This window comes from Lemur catta, chromosome 11 (genome assembly GCF_020740605.2).
Source record: "Lemur catta isolate mLemCat1 chromosome 11, mLemCat1.pri, whole genome shotgun sequence".
NCBI lineage: Eukaryota > Metazoa > Chordata > Mammalia > Primates > Lemuridae > Lemur > Lemur catta.
In genome coordinates this window covers 5,039,088-5,062,085 of record NC_059138.1, presented here as the reverse complement: position 1 = coordinate 5,062,085, position 22,998 = coordinate 5,039,088, and the positions used below count along the sequence as shown (strand labels likewise).

At 56.5% G+C, this 22,998-nt stretch overlaps 1 protein-coding gene across 1 annotated transcript in view; it reads right to left on the bottom strand.

Annotated features, from left to right (window-relative positions):
- SMARCD3 (SWI/SNF related, matrix associated, actin dependent regulator of chromatin, subfamily d, member 3) overlaps positions 1-18,777 on the bottom strand; it is a 32,917-nt gene extending 14,140 nt beyond the window's left edge. Inside the window, exons 1-2 of the mRNA XM_045564990.1 lie at positions 18,687-18,777; positions 16,822-16,959 (exon numbers count right to left, since the gene is read on the bottom strand). Coding sequence (XP_045420946.1) covers positions 16,822-16,860 — 39 coding nt within the window. The 5' untranslated portion in view covers positions 16,861-16,959; positions 18,687-18,777. The remainder of the gene's footprint in view (positions 1-16,821; positions 16,960-18,686) is intronic.
- Between the last annotated feature and the right edge of the window lie 4,221 nt (positions 18,778-22,998).

Below are 22,998 nucleotides of genomic sequence, written 5' to 3'. Positions count from 1 at the left end.
AAATATGATAGAAAGAAGCAAAAAACAAAGAAAAAGTAGGACTCTGAAACAGTAGTGTGACCTTGGGCAAGTCGCTGTATCTCCCTGCCCCTCAGCGTCCTCGGGATTAGAAGGAGGAGCTCAGGCTAGAGGAACTGAGGCAGACCAGGAGGGAAGGAGGGGGCCAGAGGGCGTGAGCAGAGGCACAGACTCAGAGAAACAGACCCACACCCAGTACCCAGGTGCTGCTATCAAGAAGGGAAGCCTGGTCCCAGCTCCCAGCCCCCTCCTCTACGAGGTCCTCAGGGACACAACCTCTGCCTGCTTCCTCCCTCCTCTGCTCAGAGTCACTCTCTCTGGTCGGCTCTGCCCCTTGTCACACACACCTGGAGAAGCCCTTACCACTACGCTGTCAGCTCACTGCCACACCTTACCTTGGGGTCCCCAGGGTCCTGTGCAGCAGGCAGGTGCATGATAAAGGTTAGTGGAATGGATACGTCCTTTTTCTCTTTGCCTGTGTGGGTTTCCTCAGTCTACGGGATGCTCCCGGACACCCCTCCCACCACACACATCGCACACACAATACACAGTAAACTGCTAGTCACAGGAGGAGAGCTGGGCTGCTGGGGCTCTGAGCATCCTGCTGGGCCAGAGGGAAGGCACATTTTGCATTCACAGCCAGTTTTCTCTTAACCCCTCCTGGCCACCATTAATTAGGTGGTCTCTTGGAGCAGGTCACACACCGTATAAGAAATGAGCCACACAAGCCCAGTCCCCGTTTCTGCAAGGATAGGGCTGGTTTGTGGGTGGTGTTGATATGGGGTCCTCGGGGTGCTAGAACTGCCTGGGGCATGGCTCTGTCTGGTGGGTGGCAGGACCACATCTAGTGACCCTGCATTGGGTGACACCCTGACCCGCTGGCTGTATGGCCTGTGGAGGGAGGGAGGTGTCATCTCCCACAGCCATCCTCACTCCCTACTCCTCTCTTCTGGATCAACACCTGGCACATCTGGCTAGATTCAGGGGCTTAGATATGTCTGAACCTCAGGGCAAAAGCAAGGGGGAGGCACAGCCTCAGGACCCCAGGACAGTGGAGGCTCCAAACAGCTTTCCCACTTCTCCTCCCAGGAGCTTTGCAGCCACCGCCCCTGGCTCCACTGGCCTCCTGGTTGACAGGCAGCCAGGCTGGGGTGGCCCACTCAACCCCACAGTATCCTCTGTCCTCTGCTAAAGCCCCCACTCCCACCCTGCTCCCGCCATATCCCCAGGGCCCGAGGCTCCAGAGGAGTCACCCAGTAGATGTCCCGGAACCCCTGCATCTCTCCAGACTTTCGCTGAGTCCTCCCTGCGCTGGCTGCTGCAGAGCTGGACACCCAGATCTGGGAAGCAGCCTGTGGCTTCTTGTGCACTGGGGTCTGCTCCTGTCCACTGTGCAGCCCTGCAAATGCCACCTTCTTCCCAGTGCTCTGTCCTCATCTGTGAAATGAGGATGCTGCTGCCTGGGAATGCCGGGAAGGCGCAGGGTGCTGCCCCATCACCAGGCCTTTGAGCCGGGCCTGTGTCTCCCACCCTGCCGGGGCTGGGGGGCCCTTGGCCATCCTGCCAGCTGTCTGCACATGTGCCCTGAAGCCCCCAGGCCCCAGGCCTCCTCTTTCTCAGTGAGGAGAGCCCCATCCCAGCACCCCCAATTCTCCTCCTCTCTCTTTTGCAGCTCATGGCTCCCTCATGACCAGTGTCAGGACAATCTTCCACATCACCTAACGTCCTGCCCTCACCTCAGGAAGCTTGAGGACTTGTGAGGCAGGAACAAGCCTCAGCTACTGCTCTGACCAGGTGCTCAGAGGGATCCCTGCCAACCAATACATTCTGAGGCCTGGGATGTCACCTGGGTGAAGAGCTACAAATGGAGAGGAAAAAATTCATCTGCATTTCCTTAAACAAATCTTTGGGGAAATTAAACCAAATGGCAGTGGACAGTGGAATGTATAAACGAAATGCGTGCGGAAGGACCTCGTGGCTCTCACCTTCTGGCTGTCTCCAGCTCCATCAGGGCTGACCCTGCCTCAAGTGTACCAGGTTAAGTCTTATGATGCCCTTTGTCCCCAGCTGTCAGTCACCACAGAAAGCCCCAGACTGACTCCCCTCAACTCCCACACTCTGGGCCCCTCCAGGCACCCATCTCCCACCGAGCCCTGAAACCCTCCTCCCGCGTGGCCTGTCCTAGGGAAAACGTCTGCCTGCTTCTGTGAGTGTCACCTTTGCCTCCCAAAAGCAGAAGGGGCCTCCCTGCTGAGACCTTGCTTCTCCCCCACCCCTGAAGCCCTCCTTGGTGGCTGTGTTCTTCCCAGAGCCCCACCCTTGCCCCTCACTGCTCCTTCCAGACCCCTGGCTTTGCATCTCGCCCCCCATGTGGAGCCTTCACTTCTGAGGTTCTGGCTCCTTCTGTGGCATTCTCTGCAGCAGTCTTGTCCTGTTTGCTGATTTTCAGGGCCCACTGCACGGGCCTCCTGACACCTCTGGCCTCTCGGCTCCTTGGCTACTCCTTCTCTAGTGACCTCCCCTGCCTCAGCCCCTCACTCTCAGGGTCATCTCTTAGATGACTGCAGCAATGCAGTGCCCCCAGGGCAGTCCCATGCACCCACTCTCTGACCACCATCTCTTTTCTCTCCAGCTCCCTCTGTCTAGCTCCCTGACCCTCAAATCCTCCAACTCCCCTGGAACCTCTGGTCTATTTCACTGGCCCACACCTCTTATCACAACTGCTCCTCACTCACTTACATGTATGTTTTTTATGGAAACATACACATAACAAAATTTATCTTTTTATTTATTTATTTTTTTTTTTAGACAAGGTCTCACTCTGTTGCCTAGGCTGGAGTGCAGTGCCATCATCCTAGCTCACTGCAACCTCCAACTCCTGGGCTCAAGTGATCCTCCTGCCTCAGCCTCCTGAGTACGTGGGACTGTAGGTGTACACCACCATGCCTCTCTAATTTTTTAATTTCTTGTAGAGATGGGGTCTCATTATGTTGTTCAGGCCGGTCTGGAACTCCTGACCCCCAGTGATATTCCCACCTTGGCCTCCCAAAGTGCTAGGATTACAGGCATGAGCCACTACACCCAGCCAAAATTTACCATTTTAACCTCCCTTGCATGTACTCTTGACTCTCTTACTTAAGGGTTAAAGCCAGCTTCCCCAGCTACTCTCCTGCACCTGTGCACCTGGATGTGGCTGGCAGCTGCCCTGCTGGTGTCACTGCAGGTTTAGGAGCACGAGCTCACCTGGCCTCGCACTGTCCGGCAGTCCACTCTCCCCGCGGCCTGCTCACAGCCATTCCCACTCTCACATGCCCACGGGGGGTTTTCACATCTTCTCCCTGCTTCACCCTCCAACATCTCCTTCACCCTCCTCTCCCCCAGCTGACGCCTCGCTTCCCACTGCACTGAGAAAACAGAAGCTTCCAAAGAACTTCCAGAGCCTCCCACCACATGCTCCCACCTGCCAGCAACTTTACTGTACCCCCCCATTCCTCCAGATGAGCCATCTGTGCTCCTGTCCACAGCCAGCCGCCCCCGTGTGCCAGCTCCCGGCCCCTGCCACTCACCCGGGGACACTGCTCCAGCAAGCAACTCTCTCCCCATCGCCGAGCCGTCAGCCTTCCCCTCTACTGAGCACGCGCAAGTGCTGTTCTTCCCCCACCTGAAATGAACTCTCTTGATGCTACTTGTCCTACAGGCTATTGCCCAGTTCCAACAAAACCTCTCAGGACAGTTGTCAGACATTTGCTATCTTCAATTCTCCTGAATCCCAGTCCTGTCAGGGCACCTCCCACTACTCCATTGAAGTGCTCCTGGCAGGGTCACCAGTAACCTCCATTTGCCAAATGCCACCACCAATTCTCAGGGCTCGTGGTGCTTGGCTTAACCAACGGCAGCCTTCCACGTGCTGACCACGCTCTCCCCTTTGGAACGCTTCTCTCCCTGGCTGTCCTCCTGTGTCCCGGTGCTGCTTCTCAGTCTTCCAGTTCTCCTCCTCCCCTCGGGGTAGGAGTGCCTCAGGGACTCGGTCCTGGGTCCTCTTCACCTTCCACACTCCCCTCTCGGGATCTGTCCTTGTGCAAACTCACAGCTGTCCACATGTTAACAGCTCCCAGTTTTCCTCCAGCCCAGGCCTCCCTCCCAGGCCTTAGACTCATCCGTCTGTGTCTGTCATCTACTCAGAATTTCCTCCTGGGGCGTTAACAGACAGCTCAAGCTTAATGTGTCCAAACGAGCGCCTGCTCTTCCACCTCGGACTGGGCTGCCACCCTGCTGCCCTCCTGGGTCCACACTTGACTACAGCGTAGCCTGCTTCCAACCTCTCCCCCGCCCCCCCCCCCCCCCCCCGACAGTCTAGTCTCAGCACGGCCACCAGGATGATTCTTTAGAAAGGGAGTCAGATTATGTCACTGCTCTGCCCGAAAGCCTCCCGAGGCTCCCCATCTCATTCCAAGCAAGCGCCAAGATCCTGAAAGTCCTGCAGGCTCTGGTTCCATCTGTGCCCCTCTACGTCCGCCTCCTGCCAGCCCCGCATTCTCCTTCCTGCCTTGGCCTCTGGCCTCGCTGCAGCTCCTTGGAAACTCCAACTACTCGCCAGCCTTACTCTCCAGCTCGCTGTTCCCGCTGCCAGGAACACTCTTCCTCCAGCTATCTGCGTGGCCAACTCCTCACCTCCCAGAAGTCTTTGTTCACACGTCCCCTTCTCAACAAGGCACAATTTGTCCACTGGGTAGAAACTGCAGTGCAGCCCCCTCCCTTCTCATTCATTCTGTTCCATGTCACCCCACAGTGTGGTAAAACCTTCCACCAGTCTATGTCATGTACTTACTATGGTCGTGCCTAACTTCTCTTTTCCTCCGTTAGAATGTAAGCCACAAAAAGGCAGGGATTTTTTATATGTGTGTTTTTCTAAGGGAAGCAGGATTCTCATCTGTCTTGTTTGCTGACACATCCCAAATACCTGGCACGTGGTAGAGACTCCGCCATGTCACAGATGTAGGAGAAGAGAGCCCCTCCAGGTCAGTGCAGGGTTTCCAGCATGCTTCCAAGGGCCGGCTGGTGTTGCCGTCTGAGACTGTGTTATCGTAGGAGCAATAACACCATCTTAGATTTGTGCAGGACTTGACTGCTGCCCACGCACTGTCACACACATCACCCTGTCTAATCCCAACAGATCCCTCTCAGGCCTGTGGCAGGATTCCCATTCTAAAGATAAGGGAAATGAGGCTCTAAGAAGGCATGTGATTTGCCAAAAGCCACTGTGGTATTACGGGGTGGGACTAGGACTACAGTCAGGTCCCCTGACCTTAAGGTCCCTGGGTTTCCTCCTTCATCCCAAGCTGCCTCCCCAGCGTGCCAGCAGCCCTCCACCTTCCGCAAACACCTGCCTTTTAAAGAAGGAAATCAGAATCCTTGGAGGCCCGTACATTTAAGCTGAATTAACCTGAATTATGTTTTAAAACACACCCAAAATAATTTCAAGCAGATTGTTTCAAACGTTAGGAGTATAAATTCCACCTGTTTGCTGCACCACCTCTGGTTTCTGCAAAACTTTGTGACTAAGGCTGGTTGCCTCCCTGTCCCAAACCCACTGCCCTGGGTGGGGTCTCCGCAGGCTCCATGGTGCGATGGCTCTGAGCTTGGAGTCTAGAACAGGGTTTTGGGCTGGAGGATTCTTTATGGTGGGGGCTGTCTTGGGCACCGTATGGTGTTAGGAGCATCTCTGGCCTCTATCCAATGACTTCTATCAGTGTCCCAACACGACAAAGACACTGAGCCTTGTTCCTGGAGGGTCAGCCACTGAGTGACCATGACCTTGCACATGCTGCCTGACCTGCCTGAGCCTCGTCTTCCCCATCCCACGCCTGACCCCCAGGCAGCTGTGATGACTAAAGCGAGGTAGAGTATGTGCAGAATTCAGCGCGGTGCCTGGCACAGGGTAAACGCTTAACAAACAGGAGCTGCTATCATCCACTTCCTGATGTCACTGCCTGCCGATCCCGTGGCCTCAGTCCCTGTGGCCTTGGCCGCAGCTAATCTGCCTCACCTCCAGGGCCTGGCTCAGCCTGCTGCTGTCCACCCCCAGCTGGGGAGGGGCAGTGGAACTGAGGAGCCCTCAGAGCCCTTCAGTGGCAGGCCTGTCACAAATGCCATGGAGGGTACACGTGAGGAGTTGGCTGCCACTCCTAGAAACCAGCCAGGTGAGTAGTCAGAGTAGCTAATTATGGTGGGCTCTGGGAGCCCCGTGGGGAGTCTGGGGTCTCCCCAAAACACCGGACGCTTCCTTGAGCTGATAGCAGCCACGAGTGGTGTTAGCATGCAGGTGGGTCGTACCATGGGAAGCCTGTGGCCCAGCAGCTTGGGGGGCTGTGGCACAGGCTGCTGGAAAGGAAGGGGCATGCAGGAGCCACCACAGGTCACAAACCGACTGGACTCAAACCTAAGAAGAATCTGCGAGGCCACAGTTGGGCCTAGAAAAGCAAAGCTGAGGTTTGGGAATTGCGGACAGAAGCCATGGAAGAGAAAGCGTGTTTGTGGCCGGCCCGAGGGAAGTGCGGCCCGTTCACACATGTGACATGGCCTCTGCCCTCAGGATCTCACGGGCGCTGAGGAAGACGAGATGGACAGAGGGCTCTGTGCCCGGCGTGAGTGGAGGGAGCGGTCAGGGCCCTGACGGGGCAGGCAGGGCTGTCCCCGCAGGCGTCTCAGAGCAGCAACACCTGGGCGGCGAGGGAAAGCCCCGGCTGGGCGCCATGGCCAAGGCTGGCACGGAGCGCTGTGGGCCTGGGGGGCCTTTGCCCCCGTGGGCACCTCTGTGAGGGTCTGGGGAGAGGCACCCCGAGACCTGTGCTTCCTCCTGGCGGGAGTCGTATGAAGAGTGGAAAGGCAGGGCAGGTCCCTGCAGTGCCCAGCAGGCTGAGACAAGTAAGGGTGACAACCACACAGCGCGGGCTGCTCTGAGCCCTTCATGTATGTCAGCTCAGTTAGCGTCACAACCTCCCCACCAGGTAAGCACAATCCTCAACCCACCTTACCAGTGAGGAAGGGCAAAGTGACTGGCCCAAGGTCGCACAGCTAATAGGGGATGGAGTTGGGGTTTGCTCCAGGTGGCCAGTCTGCGTCCCAGCCCCTATGCTGTAGGCAGACTTGATGGGAGGAAGTGAGAATGTCCCAGATGCTCCTGCTAAAATTAATATTTTTATTAAAAAAAATCTAAGGGAGGTTCTGAGGGGTTTAAATCAGGGCTGAGGCTGTAACCACAACTTCACACCTGAGAGGCAGCTGGGGAGCAACAGGGGCGGGGAATGGGATGTCCACGTGTCCACGCAGGCCCTACTGCTGCCACCAAAGGGGCCTCACCAGCTCCCAAACACACCACGCACAGCCCTGAAGCCCTGTCTTTGCTCCTGGGGTCCCCCTGCAGGAATGGCCCTCTTACGTCCCGCTCCCCCAGCTATGGCCCCTATCCTTCAAGCCAGCCAAGTCCTCAGCCCAACTCCGCAGTTGTGTGGCTCCCACGCTGTTGTTCTGTTGTTGCTGTTAACATCCTCCTCTCCCTGGGCCCTCGTGTTTAATCCATAGGCAAGTTTTGTAGACCCCATCTTTAAATGACCTCTCAACCCCATCCGACTCTGCACTTCCCTGCCACAAGTCTGGTCCGGGCTACCACTATCTTCTGGACTGACAGCCCCACCTCTTCACTCCATCTCTCCCCATACCGTGACCAGAGTGATCTTTTCAAAAATGTAACTAGGACCACGGTACCTGCTTGCTTAAGATCTGACAATGGTTTCCACTGCTGATAGAATCCAACTCCCTGCCAGGGCCCACAGGGCTGAATCCACCTCACAGACCCCTTCAGCTCCACCAGTCCCCATCTCGTCCTCAGACGCACTGATTCTCTGCCCACCTCGGGGCCTTTGCACATGCCGTTCCCTTCACCAGGAGAGATCAGCTAGTTGGGTCTGAAGGTCAGGTTCCTAAAGCCAGGATTTGGCCCCTGTATAGAGAGGAGCTAATGCCAGCTCCTGCCTTGGAGAGGTACCCAGGATAGCAGCGGCTTTTGGCACGAGGTAGGGAAGAGTAGAGCACCAGTGAGTCCAGGTGAAGCAGGTCTTGCACTGCAGCCGCCAGGCCGGCCCAGTCAGCGCCTGGGTTAGTTCCCATGCAGGACAGGGGCACGGATCCCCTAAGGAGCCCACTCCTCAGCGGTGGTGATGAGGGTGAATGGTGGAATCCGGGGGGCTCCTGGTGCTGCACCCAAGCCTCTGCGGGGGGTCATGTGGGCAGCCAGGGCCAAGCAGCAGCAGTGGCACAGCAGGGGCGCTGACTGCTGGCCGGGCAGGGACAGGGCACGCTGAATGCCCAGTGTAGCTGTGGGAACAGCAGGGCTGGGGCCCTCCCTCCAGCTCCACACATTCCCACGTGAGCAAGGCTGGAGCCGGGGGAGGAGCCAGAGGCATTCCAGCCACCCAAGGCAGCGACAGGGAGTCCACTTGTCCCTGGGGCCTTGGTCCTTCCGGTGGCAGGTGTGGTCCAGGGTTCTGAGCCCCAGCCACCTCCCTGAGGCTCTGGCCACCTAGAGCTCATCTTCTCCCTCCTCCACAAGACACATCTCCAAATTCTGAATGCAGCTGTCAGAGGCCCCCTGCTAAGGGCTGAATTGTGGCCCCCAAAATTCATATGTTGGAGTCCTAAACCCTAATACCTCAGAATGTGACCTTATTTTAAGATAGGGTCTTTAAAGAGGTGATCAAGTTAAAATGAGGTCACTAGGGTGTGCCCTCGCCAATGACCGGTGTCCTTATTAAAAAAAGGAAGTTTGGACGCAGAGATAGACTTGCACAGGCGGAGGATGGTCCAAAGAGACACAGGGAGCAGACGGAACTTCTAGCCAAGGGCAGAGGCCTGGGACAGATTCCTCCCTCACAGCCGTCAGAAGGAACCAACCCTGTCGACACCTTGATTTCAGACTTGCAGCCTCCAAACCGTGACAATAAATCTCCGTTGTTTAAGTCTCCTGGTCTGTGGTGTTTTGTTACAGAGGCCCCCGGGACCTGACACCCTACCTCCAGCTCTGCTCGTCTCTGTTCCCAGGGTTCACCATGCTGCCCCTCAACACCCTCTGGCCTGCCTGGTGCCATCGAAAGCAAGGCTCAGAACAAGGTGCTCTGTTAGCACAACATGAGCAGGATCTGGGGCCAGGAGGCCCGAGCGTGAGGCCAAATGTGCCTCTCTGAACGTCAACCTCTCTGAACCTCAGTCTCGTCATCTTTAAAACAGGTATGCCATCATCTTACTCTCTGTCTGGGTTATTGTGAACAATAAAATAGTAATGATTTGCCGTATGTGAAAATTCTCCTTAAGTCATAGAGTACTGAGTAAAGTCATGACTTTAGCACGCCTGGTAACCACCCACCGCACCGTGGGCTCATGCTGCGTTTGCGCTGACTGCCAGTGAAACCGCAATTCCTTTTCTGCTCTGTGCCAAAACATGTCTCCCTGTCCCCTGCTTATAAAGTTGCCTCTTTGATCATAAGAACAGACACGTGTTTATTCCCAGTAGTATCTTGGAAGAACTAGCCCACTATCCTGGCTGTTGAGAGCTTTTGAATCTCAATTCTGTTATCCGACATAGTCACCACCTTTTCCAGCTGCGCGTAGTTCGGACGCCCAGTGAGTGCGACCGTCGAGCTCTACCCACGTCTGTGCTGCACGCTTTGGGCTTCGTCTTCAGTTCTTAGCAAATCTACCGAGTATAGTAACACGCAGCCAGTGGTGTGCCAGTGTGTCATGGCAGCAGCTTAACGTCAGCCACAGGGGGAGTGTTTACACCACGAACTCAGAGCTCTGCTCCCTCCCTGCCCTGCAGGAGCCGGTTGTTAAGCATCTACCAGCACACCACTGTTCCAGCCCGTATTTACGTGTCACACCCTAAAGATATTGGGGGACACTTGTCAAACACCTCCAAAGTAACACATATATCTTCATGGAGCTTAGCCTACAAAACAGTTCCATATGGGTTATCTAATTTGCTTCTCTCACACCCCAGGAAGGTGAAGGGGTGGATGTTTCTATATCCAATTTACAGACAGGAATGCAGGCTGAGAGAGTTCTTTTTGGACTACCATCTGACTGCTTCCCTATTGCTTATCCACAGTACCCCAAAGTCCCTCCACAGCCACCGCTCTGGGCTTCGAACACAACACAGGCAATTGAGAGCTGGACGCTACGGCAGCGTGGCCTTCCCACCAGCAGCGCGTCGCTGTGGATGAATGAGCAATGCTTCTCAAAGTGTGATCATGGGGCTATTCTTGGGGGGAGGGTCCTCAAGTTTTTCAGAAGACTCTGCATTTTGTTTATAATTTTGTTGTTAAAAAGAAACTAATAAAAGTGACAGCAGCTCCTAGTACAACGCTTCTCAAACTGGGGCCGTTGACACCTGGGGGCCCCTGAGTTTTCAGTGAGAAGCGCTGGTTTGTTTTCTGGGCTGGGGGACAGAGAGAAGACAGGTGCCAGGTGATGGGGTAAGGAAAGCTTGAGGTGGGTGTCACAAACTGGGCAGGGCAGACAGGGCTTGCTCAGCCCTCACTGTGTCTCAAACACTTTAATTGGGCACCAACCTTAACAGTTGGAAGATTTCACATAAAAAGCCAGATTTCAGAATCTCTTAAAAAATCAGAAATCTGGCAAGACAAGACCACCGATACTCCCGGAAACAATCAGATGGAGCTGAGGAGGGGCAAGAGCTCTGCAATCCACCACATCCCCTCCCCATTCCCTGCTTTCAGGTATTGCAAACTCGACCGGCTCTCTAGGTGCATGGGTGGCCTGGGCTTTGTGTAAGACGCTAAGTAGCCTTTGACCCTGAGCCTCAGTGCTAGGAGCATAAGAGGCAGGGCAGGGCTGGGGCCTGTACACAGAAGTGGCTGCTTGTCCCTGGGAAGGGCCCGCAGTCTGGGCACAGTGTACCTCTGAGGGCCAGTGGCAGTGGAGAGACCCCAGCTGGGACTCTTGCCCTAACCACTGGGAAAGTTACTTAACTCTGTGTTCCGGTTTCCTCATCCAAAACATGGTGGTGATTCTAACACATTGACCTCACAGTGTTGTGGTCAGGATAAATTAGCGAAACCATGTAAAATTCTTAAAACAATTCTTAAAACTCACAATCAGCCTCCACCCCCAGTAGCTGCCATTGCTCCGCCCCAGCCTGCATCACCCTCTCATTTCCTGCAGGTGACCGTATTCGCGGCTGCTCTTGAATCAGAGGTGCTACTAAGGAAGCGGGGGGCTGGCGGCTGCACTAGGGGGACTCTTGACAGGGGCCATGGCCCACCTAATGGGCGCACTTTCAAAAGTGTTTCAAAGATGGGGATGGGGTGGCAGTAAAGAGGGAGTTAGAGGGGAAACTGAGGCAAGAAAAGGCAAAAGCACAGGGATGCTCCCTGCAGGGTGGGGCATGGGGGAGTGGAGTGGGAGTTTGTGGACCTGAAGGTGGAACTCAGCTTCTCCTCCTGGTACGGAGGCAGGAACGCAGGCTGAGAGTGCCCGTGGCATCTCCTGCACCCCCAGCAAGCCCACCCACCGCGGCCTGCTGTGGATTCAGCTGCGCGGCCCACCCAGAGCACCTCCAGAGGGCCACAGGGCCCTCCCTGGACCTGCTGGCTCACCCTTTCTTCCTCCAATTAAAAACTTTATTGAAGGCAAAGAAGGCAGGCCTCTCACGGCAAGACTGCACCGGCTGGGATGGCGCTGCCGTCTGGAAGCATAAGCTAAAACTAAGACACTCGGCATTGGAGCTCACAGGTACGGGACGGGAGAGTGAACTTCGCGGCTGGAGGCCCGCGGCATACAGGCTGGGACCTGGAACCAAGGGAGGCATCGGTGGCATGAGATAGTGCTCTGGGGTCCATGGATGACACCTGTGGCAGGGGCAGCGCTGAGCATGACATTTTAAGCCATGCAGGAGCGGGGCGCCCTGGGCATTCGGCATTGGCTGCAGCCGGGCCCTGTGCGGAGGGCTCAGCACTCACCGTTGCTCTGGGTCTCTACAGACAGGCCAGTGCCTCATGTCACGGGGACACTCGCTGCTTTCCCCATGGGCCCAGCTGGAAAGGGACAGAGCTTACCTTCTGATAGAGGCCCCTGTGCCGACACCCTGCTGTCCCCAGGGTGCGTGGGCAGTGAGGCCTGCAGGGCCCTGGGCAAGGAGTATCCGCAGGGGACACAGGCCTGCGGGAGGGCCACCTCCCAGTGCCAGACGTGGTTAAACGGCTTGGAGGCAGAAAGGGGTTTGTTCTCTGAAACTCTGAAAGGCTAAACCAAGGTCAGAGGAGGGAGATTCTCCCTCACCATAGAACAGCTGAAGAGGGAAGGAGCTTCCGTGAACTCGGAGCCCCCTCCTGATGGCAGCTACAGGAGGAAGCCTTCGGCACGGCTGGCGGGGCAGCCGCTCAGGAGTCAGCAGGACAAGCTAGGGGGGCAAGAGAGGACCACCCCGGTGGAGTGCAGAGGGTGAGGCCAGCAGCCCAAAGGGAGGCCTGGGGCTCAGGTTGGAATCAGCTCCCACAGCCCCCTCCTCCTCTGCCCCCACTGCCTCATGCATTCGCTCGCTCATTCAAGAAATACTTTAATGTTCAGAACAAGACGGATGCACTCCTGGCCTCTAAGGGGCACTACAATTAAATATTTAAATTTTTGGTGCGTGCTAAGAGACACAAGACAGTGGGACTTCACACCCAGTTGGGAGTAGGAGAATGTGTCTCTGGAGGGAGTGGCACTTAGTGGCTCGGAGGAGAAGTGGGATAGCCGGGCGGGGCTGGGGTTGCAGGTAAAGAAAGGAAGAGCAGGTGTGAAGGCGCTGGGCCAGCGGAGCCCAAAGCCCTGAGTAAGGTGGAACCGATTGGGTTTGTGGCTGCTCTGGTGGGTCGGGGTCCGGTGGAGGGGGCAAGGCCGAGTGTGGGGCACCCACTTAGGGGCAGAAGACAACAGCGGCGTGGACTAGGCTGGTGACGTGGGGAATAAGAAGTGGACGGAATTGAGATGTATTTAGGAAACAGAATCAAATAAAAGGTCGTGGCACTGTGCCAATGGAGATAAAGAAGGGGTTAGTGTCAAAGGTCACTCCCGGATCTGGATTTGCACATCGATGTCAGTGTGGCAGGCCCCACCTCCCTGCCGAGGGAACCCTGCTCCCTTGCCTTCATGCGTTCACAGGAAACTTCTCTATTTCCCAGGCGAGGAGACTCCAATAATCCTCCTTCCCCGCTCCCCACCCTTTTTCCTCAAGGGAGGAGGCTCCGACACCTGGAGGACAAATCCCTGTCCTGGGTGGGGTGAAGGTGTTGCCGTCAGCCTCCCTCCCCGTGGCCAGCCCTTCCCTCCTGGGCAAGGCTGCCGCAGCTGGAGACATCACTGGCTGTTCCTGCAAACCCAGCTTAGGGCGCAGGATCCGCCTTCTGTTAATACATTTGAGCCCCAGGTTCAAGCCTTTTTCTTCAGTCCTGCTTTCCCTGCAGATAAGTTAATATATCCCTGACACGTGTGCCTATTTCTCAGAGGGTTCAGGACCTTTGGGATAAAGAGTGGGACTGGCCCTCCTTATGCCCAAGCCCACCTGCTGGGCAGACGGGCCGATGGAGTTCTTTATTTTCTATGAGGATTTTGCCCCTACCTGGAGAACGTGGCTCTGTACTTAATTCCTGATTTTAAATAAACCTTCCTGCTGCCCAGTATTTATAGGAAACCACGTTGTAAATATTAACATAGAGCAGATTTCCTAAAGGTAGCAATGCATTCCTCTAGTTGCTCTGAATTTTGTCTTTGGATTAAGCAAAATCAGCAACCTTTATATGGCTGGGCGGTATTGTGTTGGTCCTTGCCTTAGCCTGGGAAACTGTTACGACATTGTTGAGGTCATTGCTCGACTTGTCACACAGTATCCCCTCTACGTCCTCATACGGGAGAGACTTATCAGGGTCTCGGGGCTAGAAATCGTGATTTGAGCAAGTGGTTTGATTTCTATCTTGTGGACAGTGTGGGTCACGTGCCTGCTCTTCTCTCCTGCTGGCAGCAGGGGTCTCAGGACCTCATGGTTGCATTTTGTGTAGACCTCATCCTTACCTGCTTCATAGTCTCCCTGCTCGTTTCCCCTCTGTCCCCATTTCCTCACTGTACGAATCTTTGCAAACTGCCTCAAACCCTTTTTGGAATGAGGTGGCGTGTCAGTCCATCCTCCTGGTCATCCTCTCTCTCCTTCTCTTCCCTTCCCTCCCAGCGCACTGCTCCTCCCTCCAGGCCCCAGAACGTTCTTCCATCTACAAAAAAGGTTCACATGGGAGGTGATGGAAGTTTGTAAACTCCAGCAAAGGCATGTGTGGGGTACGTGCACATGAGGCGCAGTCTCAAAATCCCTGGAAGTTTAGGGCACAACAAAATTGGTTTCACAGCTTGGGAAGTAAGTAAACAGAACACGTTATCCCAAAAGGTGGGCCTGGCTGAAGTGATCGACAACTCTGCTGTATGGCCCCCTGTGGGTTTCAAGGGTCTGCGCATCCCTCACCGGCAAAGAACACCAGGGGACACAGCCACAGTCCCCACAGTCCCTCAGCCGAGTGCCCATCAGAAGCAGGCTGGCCTCAGCTTGGCCCCTCGGTCCCAGCAATTCCAGAGGGCTCAGGATCCAGCCACAGCTGAGAGCCTTTGCTCATCCCCTTTGCTCAGCCTCTTCCAGGTAACACCTCCTCCCAGTGACACCTCCAGCTCGTTATCCCCAGCTCATTACCTCCACCACTTAGCTCACTTGCAATCACGCCACAAGTGCTCAGGGTGAGGACAGCCTCCAGCTGCTGCTCGCTAGACGCCAGCACTGCCGGCAGCACCGGGCTCGTCAGCACCCAAATGCCTGAGCACCAGCATGCGCCTAATGTGACTCCAAAATAAAGCACCAGACTTCACCGGGCACCTCACCCTCATCATCTCGTCACCCAGGGGGCTAGGGCTCCTGAGCCCCCAGGAATCCCCTCATGACCAGGTGTCACTCTGGGATCAGGGGTCACCAGGATGCACCCAATTCCCCCAGTGCCCCAACTCCAATCCTCCCAGTCCTCCCCCACCCCCTCCCCACTGCACAGCCTTCTGTGAGATCACCTCCTTCAGCCAAGGTCCGGAACAGCCCAGGTTCCCACCAGGTGCCCTGGGGACCCCCTTTAGGGCTTAGCTCAGTGAGTCCCAAATAGGCCACCATTTATGGGGACTCAGCATTTGACGCACCTCCCAGGGGGCTCAGCTGCCCCCGCTCTGGCCCTCCCCCTCAGACACTCCAGAATGTCAGTGTGCTTAAGTCTCAGCCCTCTGGTCCAGGAAGAACAGGTTTAATACACTAGTTCACACCTTTTCTTTATGAACCTTTGGTAAAAAACCAACTACCACAAACTGAAGAGGCCCACACGTCCCCTAAGGTGCTGGTTAGGTTGTGGGGAAGGGGCAAGACCTCTGTCTGGGGGCCTTGACTTCCCAGGCGGTGGCCTGGGCCTTCAGGTGTGGGGCTGCGCATGCCCCAACCAACCGTGCTTGTTTCCTTGCTGACTGGCACCAGGTGACTGGCGCTCACTGCCACCTGTGTTGCTCTAATCCTCTGGGCCAGACCTCACCCTGCACCATTCTGCCTGGGCCTGGACCCAGCTGGGGGAACGGGGGTCCTGGGGAGAGGGGGACAGGGCTGTGACTCGCCTTCTGAGGAGGGGGCGGAGAAAGGCTCTCTCACACAGCACCGCCCCAAGCCCTGCCTCCCGAGAGCTGTGCGAAGGGCACCTTTGCAGGGCTCTCCTGAGGTCCCTCCTCAGAGCCCCAGGCCTGCTCATCTGTGGCCGCTTCCACTCAGACCACCAAGGCTGCAGGTCCTGAGGGCAGGCACTGGGTCCCTTATACCTCGAGGCCCTGACAGCACCCAGACTGTTACGGGTCACTCCCACAGGCAAGCAGTGACAGGTGGGGCTGGGCCCGCAGAGCTCAGGCCAGACTTCAGCTTCAGACCCAGCTCCAACCCCTTCCCATGACTGGGTGCAGCTCTGGGGCAGGTGGCTTTTCTGCCCAGAACCTCAGTGCATCCTTCTGGACAAGGGGGGACTGACGTGGGACTGGCCATCCTCTTCTCACTCTTCAGGGAGGAGGCTTGGGAGGTCCAACGGGTGTGCCACAGCCTGAGAGCGCACCAGAGCTCGAGGCCCACCTGTGGCAGGGCAGGGCTGGCTCCCACAGAGGCCACAAAGTAGGCTGCAGCCACCACCTACCTCCCGCCAAGACCAAACGCCCACCTGGGGCACTGCAGGGCTTTTAGAGGTTTGCATAGTGCATTTGGGGACAGGTTTCTGAGCCCAGGTTGTGCCAGGGGTCAGCAGGTTCTGTCCAGCAAGCAGGGGGCATGTGGAGGAGGGTGTGCATGTGTGCAAGTGCACGTGCGTGTGCACGGGGAGGGTATCTGGGTGAGGAGGAAGTGGAGCAAGCCAGAGCCCCCAACCATTCACATGAACCAAAGACTTGGCTTCAGACTAGCTTGTCCCTGGTTTGGAGTGGCTTTGAGAGGCAGGACCTAGGGATGCCAGGAGGTGCGGGGACACTGAGCATGAGGGAATACAGGAGTGAAGGGAAGGGCATAAGTGACAAACGTCAGCAGGGTCAGGGAGAAGGCCCCAGCCACGGAGGGATGAGAATAAGCACTGCTGTGAGCACGGGCTGGGTGAGAAGTGCCAGACTCTCGGGCCCCAGAGCTCCTGCTCCTGGGCTGGCGGGGCAGGGAGTGCCTACCTGTACCGCGGTGGGGGGGTGCTGAAGGCCTGGAGTCATAGATGGCAGGGTCCTGCAACTGGAGAGTCATCCGGTGCCCCCTTGGGGCCCGGGCCCGGAGCCCACCTCGCCTGCAGCACCAAGGGCCATTCTGAAGATCTGAAAGGAGAGGCCAGACCCTGAGCCCCCAAGGCAGACTCAGAGGGCCTCAGGAGGCTGGGAGGAGGCCAAGCTCCCTGGAGAGGAGGTCTGAGAAAGAAGACAGGAGGCTGTGCAGAAGGGGACCAAGACAGAGGGGTCCATCGAGGACCAGCCTGGAGCTGGGGTGGCCCAGGAAGGGCACAGGGTGGGAGCAGTGTGTGCTGGAAGCAGACGGAGACTGGCTCCAGGGTCCTGCTGGACAAAGAACTAAAAAGACAAGAGCAGAGACCCCAGCAGAGCCCTCGCCCTGACAGGGGAAGGCAAGTTCAGGGACATGGCAATGGGTGGAGGGGGACAGCTGGGCATTGCAGGCCAGAATGGTGAGGATGGTGACTGGACGGCCTCTGCAGCCCAGGGGCGTGAGGAGTTCAGGGTGGGCAGGTAGTCAGCCTGGCCCATCGTCACCTGCTGTGCAGCTGCCTTCCCGGCTGGGCCCGGCACCTGGCCTCTGCCCACTTCCCTCCCTGCTGGAAGAGCAGGAAGGCCTTGGCTAGGGGAGGACCCAACTTCTGAACTGAAGCCCCTGGGCAGTCGGCAGGCATGGGGGTAAAGAGAGGGCAGCTCCACAGGTGTGGGGTGTGGGCGAGAGGGGTAGGGTGGGCTCCAGAGTGGTTCAGGGGCATGTAAGCCACGCGAGGAGCGGAAGGTGGTGCTGGCCGAGGGTCAGCTCTGAGCAGGGCAAGGAGGGCAGAGGAAGAGGGATGTGCTGAGGATGGCGAGAGGCCAGGCGGTGTGGCATGGGAGAGCCCGAGCGGGAGGGGCAGATGAGGAGAGGAAGGTGCCAATGGGGGGTGGGTCACTAGTCCAGGGCTGAGGGGAGCTGCCCTGCAGGAAGGTGGAGACAGAGGGACAACCTGAATGGGAGAGAGATGTCCGGGGAGGAGGATGCCAAGTGGAGACAGGGAAGGTGCCAGGCAGGGGGAAGGAGGGAAGGTGCCAGACAGGGGGAGTAGGAAGCGGAGCATGCCAGGCAGGAGCAGGTTGGGAAGTGCTCGCAGGGGGGAGGTGACAGGCAATGGGAGGAGGGTGGTGCCAGACAGGGGGAGGAAGAGAAGGTGCCAGGCAGGAGGGTGCCAGACAGGGGGAGGGGGAGAAGTGCAGGTGGAGGGAGGATAGGAAGGTACCAGAGAGGGAAGGCAGGGAAGATGCCAGGCAGGGATGAGGAGGAGGAGGTGTCAGAGAGGGGCTGGATGGGAGTTTGCCAGGCAGGGAGGAGGTGCAGGGAAGGGCAGGAAGAAGAGGTACCAGGCTGGATGGGGGTGCGGGGCACCTCTCTAGGTGCCAGGCGGGGGGATGGAGAGTCAGGAGTAGGGGAGACACCGGGAGAGGAGGAAGGGAGGAAGATGCCAGGAAGGGAGAAGGGGGATGCCAGGTAGGGAGGAGGGGAAGTGCCAGGTGAGGGGAAGGTGCCAGGCAGGGAAAGGAGGGGAAGCCAGGCAAGGGAAAGGAAGAGATGCCAGGCGGGGAGGAGAAGGGATGCCAGGCAGGGGGAGGAGGGGAAATGCCTGGCAGGGGGAGGAGGGATGCCAGGCAAGGGGAGGAGGGATGCCAGGCAGGGGGAGGAGGAGGATGCCAACAGAGGCGAGCGGGTACTGCCAGGCAGGGAGGGCGGGGGCGCCGGCGCAGCGCGGCCAGGCGGCGTCTTCGCCCGGGGCCGTGGGGGCCGCGCGGCGCGGGTCGCTCACCTGCTCCCCCGGGACCCCGGCCCGGAGCGCGGCCGCCCGCTCCCGGCTCCGCGCTCAGTCGGCCCGGCGCCTGCGCCGCTGCAGCCCGGAGAGGGGGAGGCGCAGGGAGCGTCTGCAAAGAGCGAGGAGCTTAATAACGAGTTAGGGATCGGAGCAGGAAGCGTCGCCCCACCCGTCAGTCTGTGTGATCGCCTGCTCCGAGCCCCGCTGAGGGCCCTTGCGAGATCGTTGTGTTCTGCACCCCGTACATACGTGTGTCTTAGATCTGCACATGCATCTGCACGCCCACAACTCACACACGCAGTCAGCATCCTATGTGGCCACAGACATCACCTACACTAGGACCACATACATACACACGCACACACGTGGGCACACACACAAACATGCACATGCACAGGTGTGCACCGATTCGGTCTGAGCATCCTATGTGGCTGCAGACAGTATCTACGCCAGGTCCACACACACGCAGACTTCCCAACGCATGCCCTGGGGTGGGGGGTTGGTTCCCTGCCGGGCTCTCACTAATGACAATCCTACCCCCTTCATGCACTTAACACTTGGGCAGCTTGGAGAAGCCCTTTCCAACTTCCAGGCAGACAAGCCTCCATGCTTTCTCCATGGTGTCTCCCAGGAGTCCCATGGAAACCTCCAGACCTGCACTAGCACAGTGCCTGGCACACAGTGGGGACTCAAATCCTACCTGCCCAAAGAATGAGTCCCCAAGAGCTCAGGCAGGGGCCAGAGTGAGCGGGCTGCCCCCTTCAGGAGCAGCAGGTAGAGAGCAAAAGCCTGCCCAGCATTTGGGGGCGGGGCAGGGGGAACTGGCAACCCCCAGAAGGAGGTGGGCAGACAGCAGGCAGTTGCGGTAGAGGAAGGCCAAGGTCGAGTCCTGCCCCTCAGGTTCCACCTCTGCCCGGGATGCCAGACGCTCCCCTCACACCATGGGAATTTGGAGTCTGGGCTCTGCACTGCCTGGGCCTGTGCTGTCCCTGTGACGGGCAGGCCCCACAGGCAGACATGGAGTTTTCCACCACCCACCTTTTAAGTCATTTTGTTTTATTGTTTTAAATTTTTAATTGTAGTAAAATGCACATAACATAAAATTTATCATTGCTCACACCTGTAACCCTAGCACTCTGGGAGGCTGGGGCAGGAGGATTTCTTGAGGTCAGGAGTTTGAGGCCAGCCTGAGCAATAGTGAGACCCTGTCTTTATAAAAAACAGAAAAGTTAGCCAGGCAAGATGGTGCACCTGTAGTCCCAGCTACTTGGGAGTCTGAAGCAGGAGGATAGTTGGAGCCCAGGAGTTTGAGGTTGCTGTGAGCTACGATAACTCCACTGCACTCTACCTGGGGAGACAGAATGAGACCCTGTCTAAAAAAAAAAGAAAAAAAATTTATCATTGCAACCATTTTTAAGTGTAGAGTTCAGTTTTGTAAAGTATTTTCACATTGTTGTACAGCCAATTTCTAGAGCTCTTTTCATCATCCCTAACTGGAACTCTGTCCCCACTAAACAACAACTCCCAACACCCCGACCCTCTCCCCTGGGAACCGCCATTCTACTTTCTGTTTATGACTTCGCCACTCTACCTGCCTCATGTAAGTGGAGTCATACCTATTGGTGTTTTTGTGACTGGCTAATTTCACTGAGCATGGTGTCTTCCAGGTTCATCTGTGTTGCAGCATGTGACAGCATTTCCTTCCTTTTTAAGGCTGAACAATATTCCATTGTGTGTAAACACACCAGGTTGTATATTCATTCATCTGTTGAGGGACTCTTGGGTTGCTTCCACCAACCACAACAGTGTTGGCCATTGTGATTCATTCAGGTTTTACGCTCCTGTTAACACCGACATCAAACAGGACAGACACCCCCTCCCGCTCCACCCTGGGAAGACATGCTCAGTTCTCCTGACTCGCCCACCCCAAACCCTTCCATCAGCACCTGTGTTTCTATTTTCAGAACCTTCCTCAGAGCATCCTTGTACCCCTGTGAGGCTACTCAGAGGACCCACTGTGGACTTTTTTCTTTCTTTCCTTTTTTTTTTCCTTCCGGGGCAGCGTCTTGCTCTGTTGCCCAGGCTGAACTGCTGTGGTGTAATCATAGCTCACTGTAACTTCAAATTCCTGGGCCCAAGTGATCCTCCCACCTCAGCCTCCCGAAGTGCTAGGATTACAGGCATGAGCCACCATGCCCAGCCCCACTATGGACTTTGTAACCAAATTTGCTGACTCAATGCCCTTAATCAAAACTGATGCCTGTGCCCCTTCTGTGAAGGAACCTGCATCCATGCTAACGGCCCGTGCTCCCCTTCCTAGAACATTTCCCTTTGAACAGGGACTTCCGGAGATGCAGTGCCTTATAAACCCAAGGGAATGAGTCTAGAGGCAGCACTTGCGCAGCAGGCGCGGGGGGAAGGGAGAGGGGGGGTGGGTATTTTGAAGTGGGGAGGGCTTTTTTCCCTGTGGCTTGGGGAAACGAGGAGGGCGCTGAATGATGGGATTTGAGGGGCTTGACAGGATTCCCAGGATGGTGCCCTGACGCCCGGAGAAGGTCGGGGCTAGTGCTTTGCTCCTTCGGCAAAGGATAGTCTATTCAGGGACAGTCACCATCCTCTTCCCGCTGTGAGTGGAAAACAGTGTGAACATGCTGAATGCTGCCGGCCCCTCCCGCCACCGCCAGCTGTTAACTGGGCAGCACAAGCCTCACAAAGCCCTTCTGATGGGACAGGCAAGTAGTTTCGAAAGTGAGGAGAGTGGCAAGGTGGCCGATCCCGACATGGGGGTTAGCCGAGGGGTCAGGGACGGAGAGCAGGCGGCCAGGACATAGCAGGGGATAAATGGTCATAGGCACCGCCAGGCAGGCAGGCCTGGCTGGGGGGGGGCACAGATAGGCCATCAGCCCCCCATGACCCTGTGCCCACACCCTATGGCCTCCCCTTTTCCCTTTTCCTCCTGCACTGACAGCTGGCACGGAAGCCACCCAGGGAGCCCTGAGCAGGGATTAAGCCCATGGCCCTTCGCTGTGGCTCCCCAGGTGGGCGAGAGGGGTGTGAAGTTAGGGCAGCAGGTCTCTAACCCAGCTTAACACCTTGTATCTAAATAACTGTCCCCTCATCCATCCCATCCATCTCTCCCTCTGGGCCGTGACTCCGGGAGGGTAGGAGTGCAGCCCGCCAGCCTGGACACACCAGGGCCCAGCACAGAGCCTGGTGGAGTAGGCAGAAGATTCCAGCAGGCAAGCAGTGCCTGCACCGGGCCGGCGGGGAGTCCTGGGCGGGCAGAGCAGGCTGCAGCAGAGGTGGGTGGGAGACCCGGCAGGGTTACACGGGGCTAGAGTTAGGGATGACGTTCAGTCATGCATGAGTGCCCAAGGTTTTCATTACAGCACCGTTTGTATAGCAAGAATTTCGCATCAGCCTAAATGTTCATCAACAGGTGACAGATGACATAAATCCTGTGACAGTTGTGAACAGGTGACAGGATAAAGACATCACTCAATGAATATTATCAAACAATGGGGAAACTGCCTATGTGCTGATCTAGAAGGATCTCAAAGATATGTCGAGCAAGAAAGAGCGGGGTGCACAGTGTGGAAAGCATACTTATGTAAGAGTGTGTGTGTGTGCGCGCGTGTGACATGTGTGTGCACGAGCACATGCACGTACTCCTCCGGAAGGATACAAAAGAGACTGGCTGTGGTGGTTGCCTCCGTTGAGGTGGCTGGAGACTTACCTTCCACTGTGTATTGTGTTGTGGCGTTTGAATTTAGAATATTTTACCCTCAGAAAAATAAGTAAAAATTTACTAAAATCATTTGCATCATCAATTAGACTTTTAATACATTCTGAGCACCCGCTATGTGAAATCAGACACAAAGGCCTTTGACCATGAACCCCCATGGGACCCTCTCTCTGCTCATTTCTCTCACTCACTTTGCATCTTTCCCTGCAGCCTCTATTAGCATATGCCACGGCGCTGGGGGCCGATGAATGAGAGCTCTGGGCCAGGTGAGGGTTATACCGTAAACAGCTGAGGACACCAGCTAGAAGGGGCTAGGTGAGGTCGGTCGCAGAGGCCAGTTCCAATGCTCGAAGAGACAGAAAGTAGAATGAGGGTGTCAGGGGCCGGGGAAGGGGCTGGGGAAGTTAGTGTGTAATGAGGACAGAGTTTCAGTTTTGCAAGATGAAAGGAGTTCTGTGGGCGGATGGTGCCGCTGGCTGCACAACAGTGTCAGTGTGCTTAGTACTGCTGATCTGTGCACTTGACAATGGTTATGATGATATATTTTTTCTCCTGCTTTTTAAA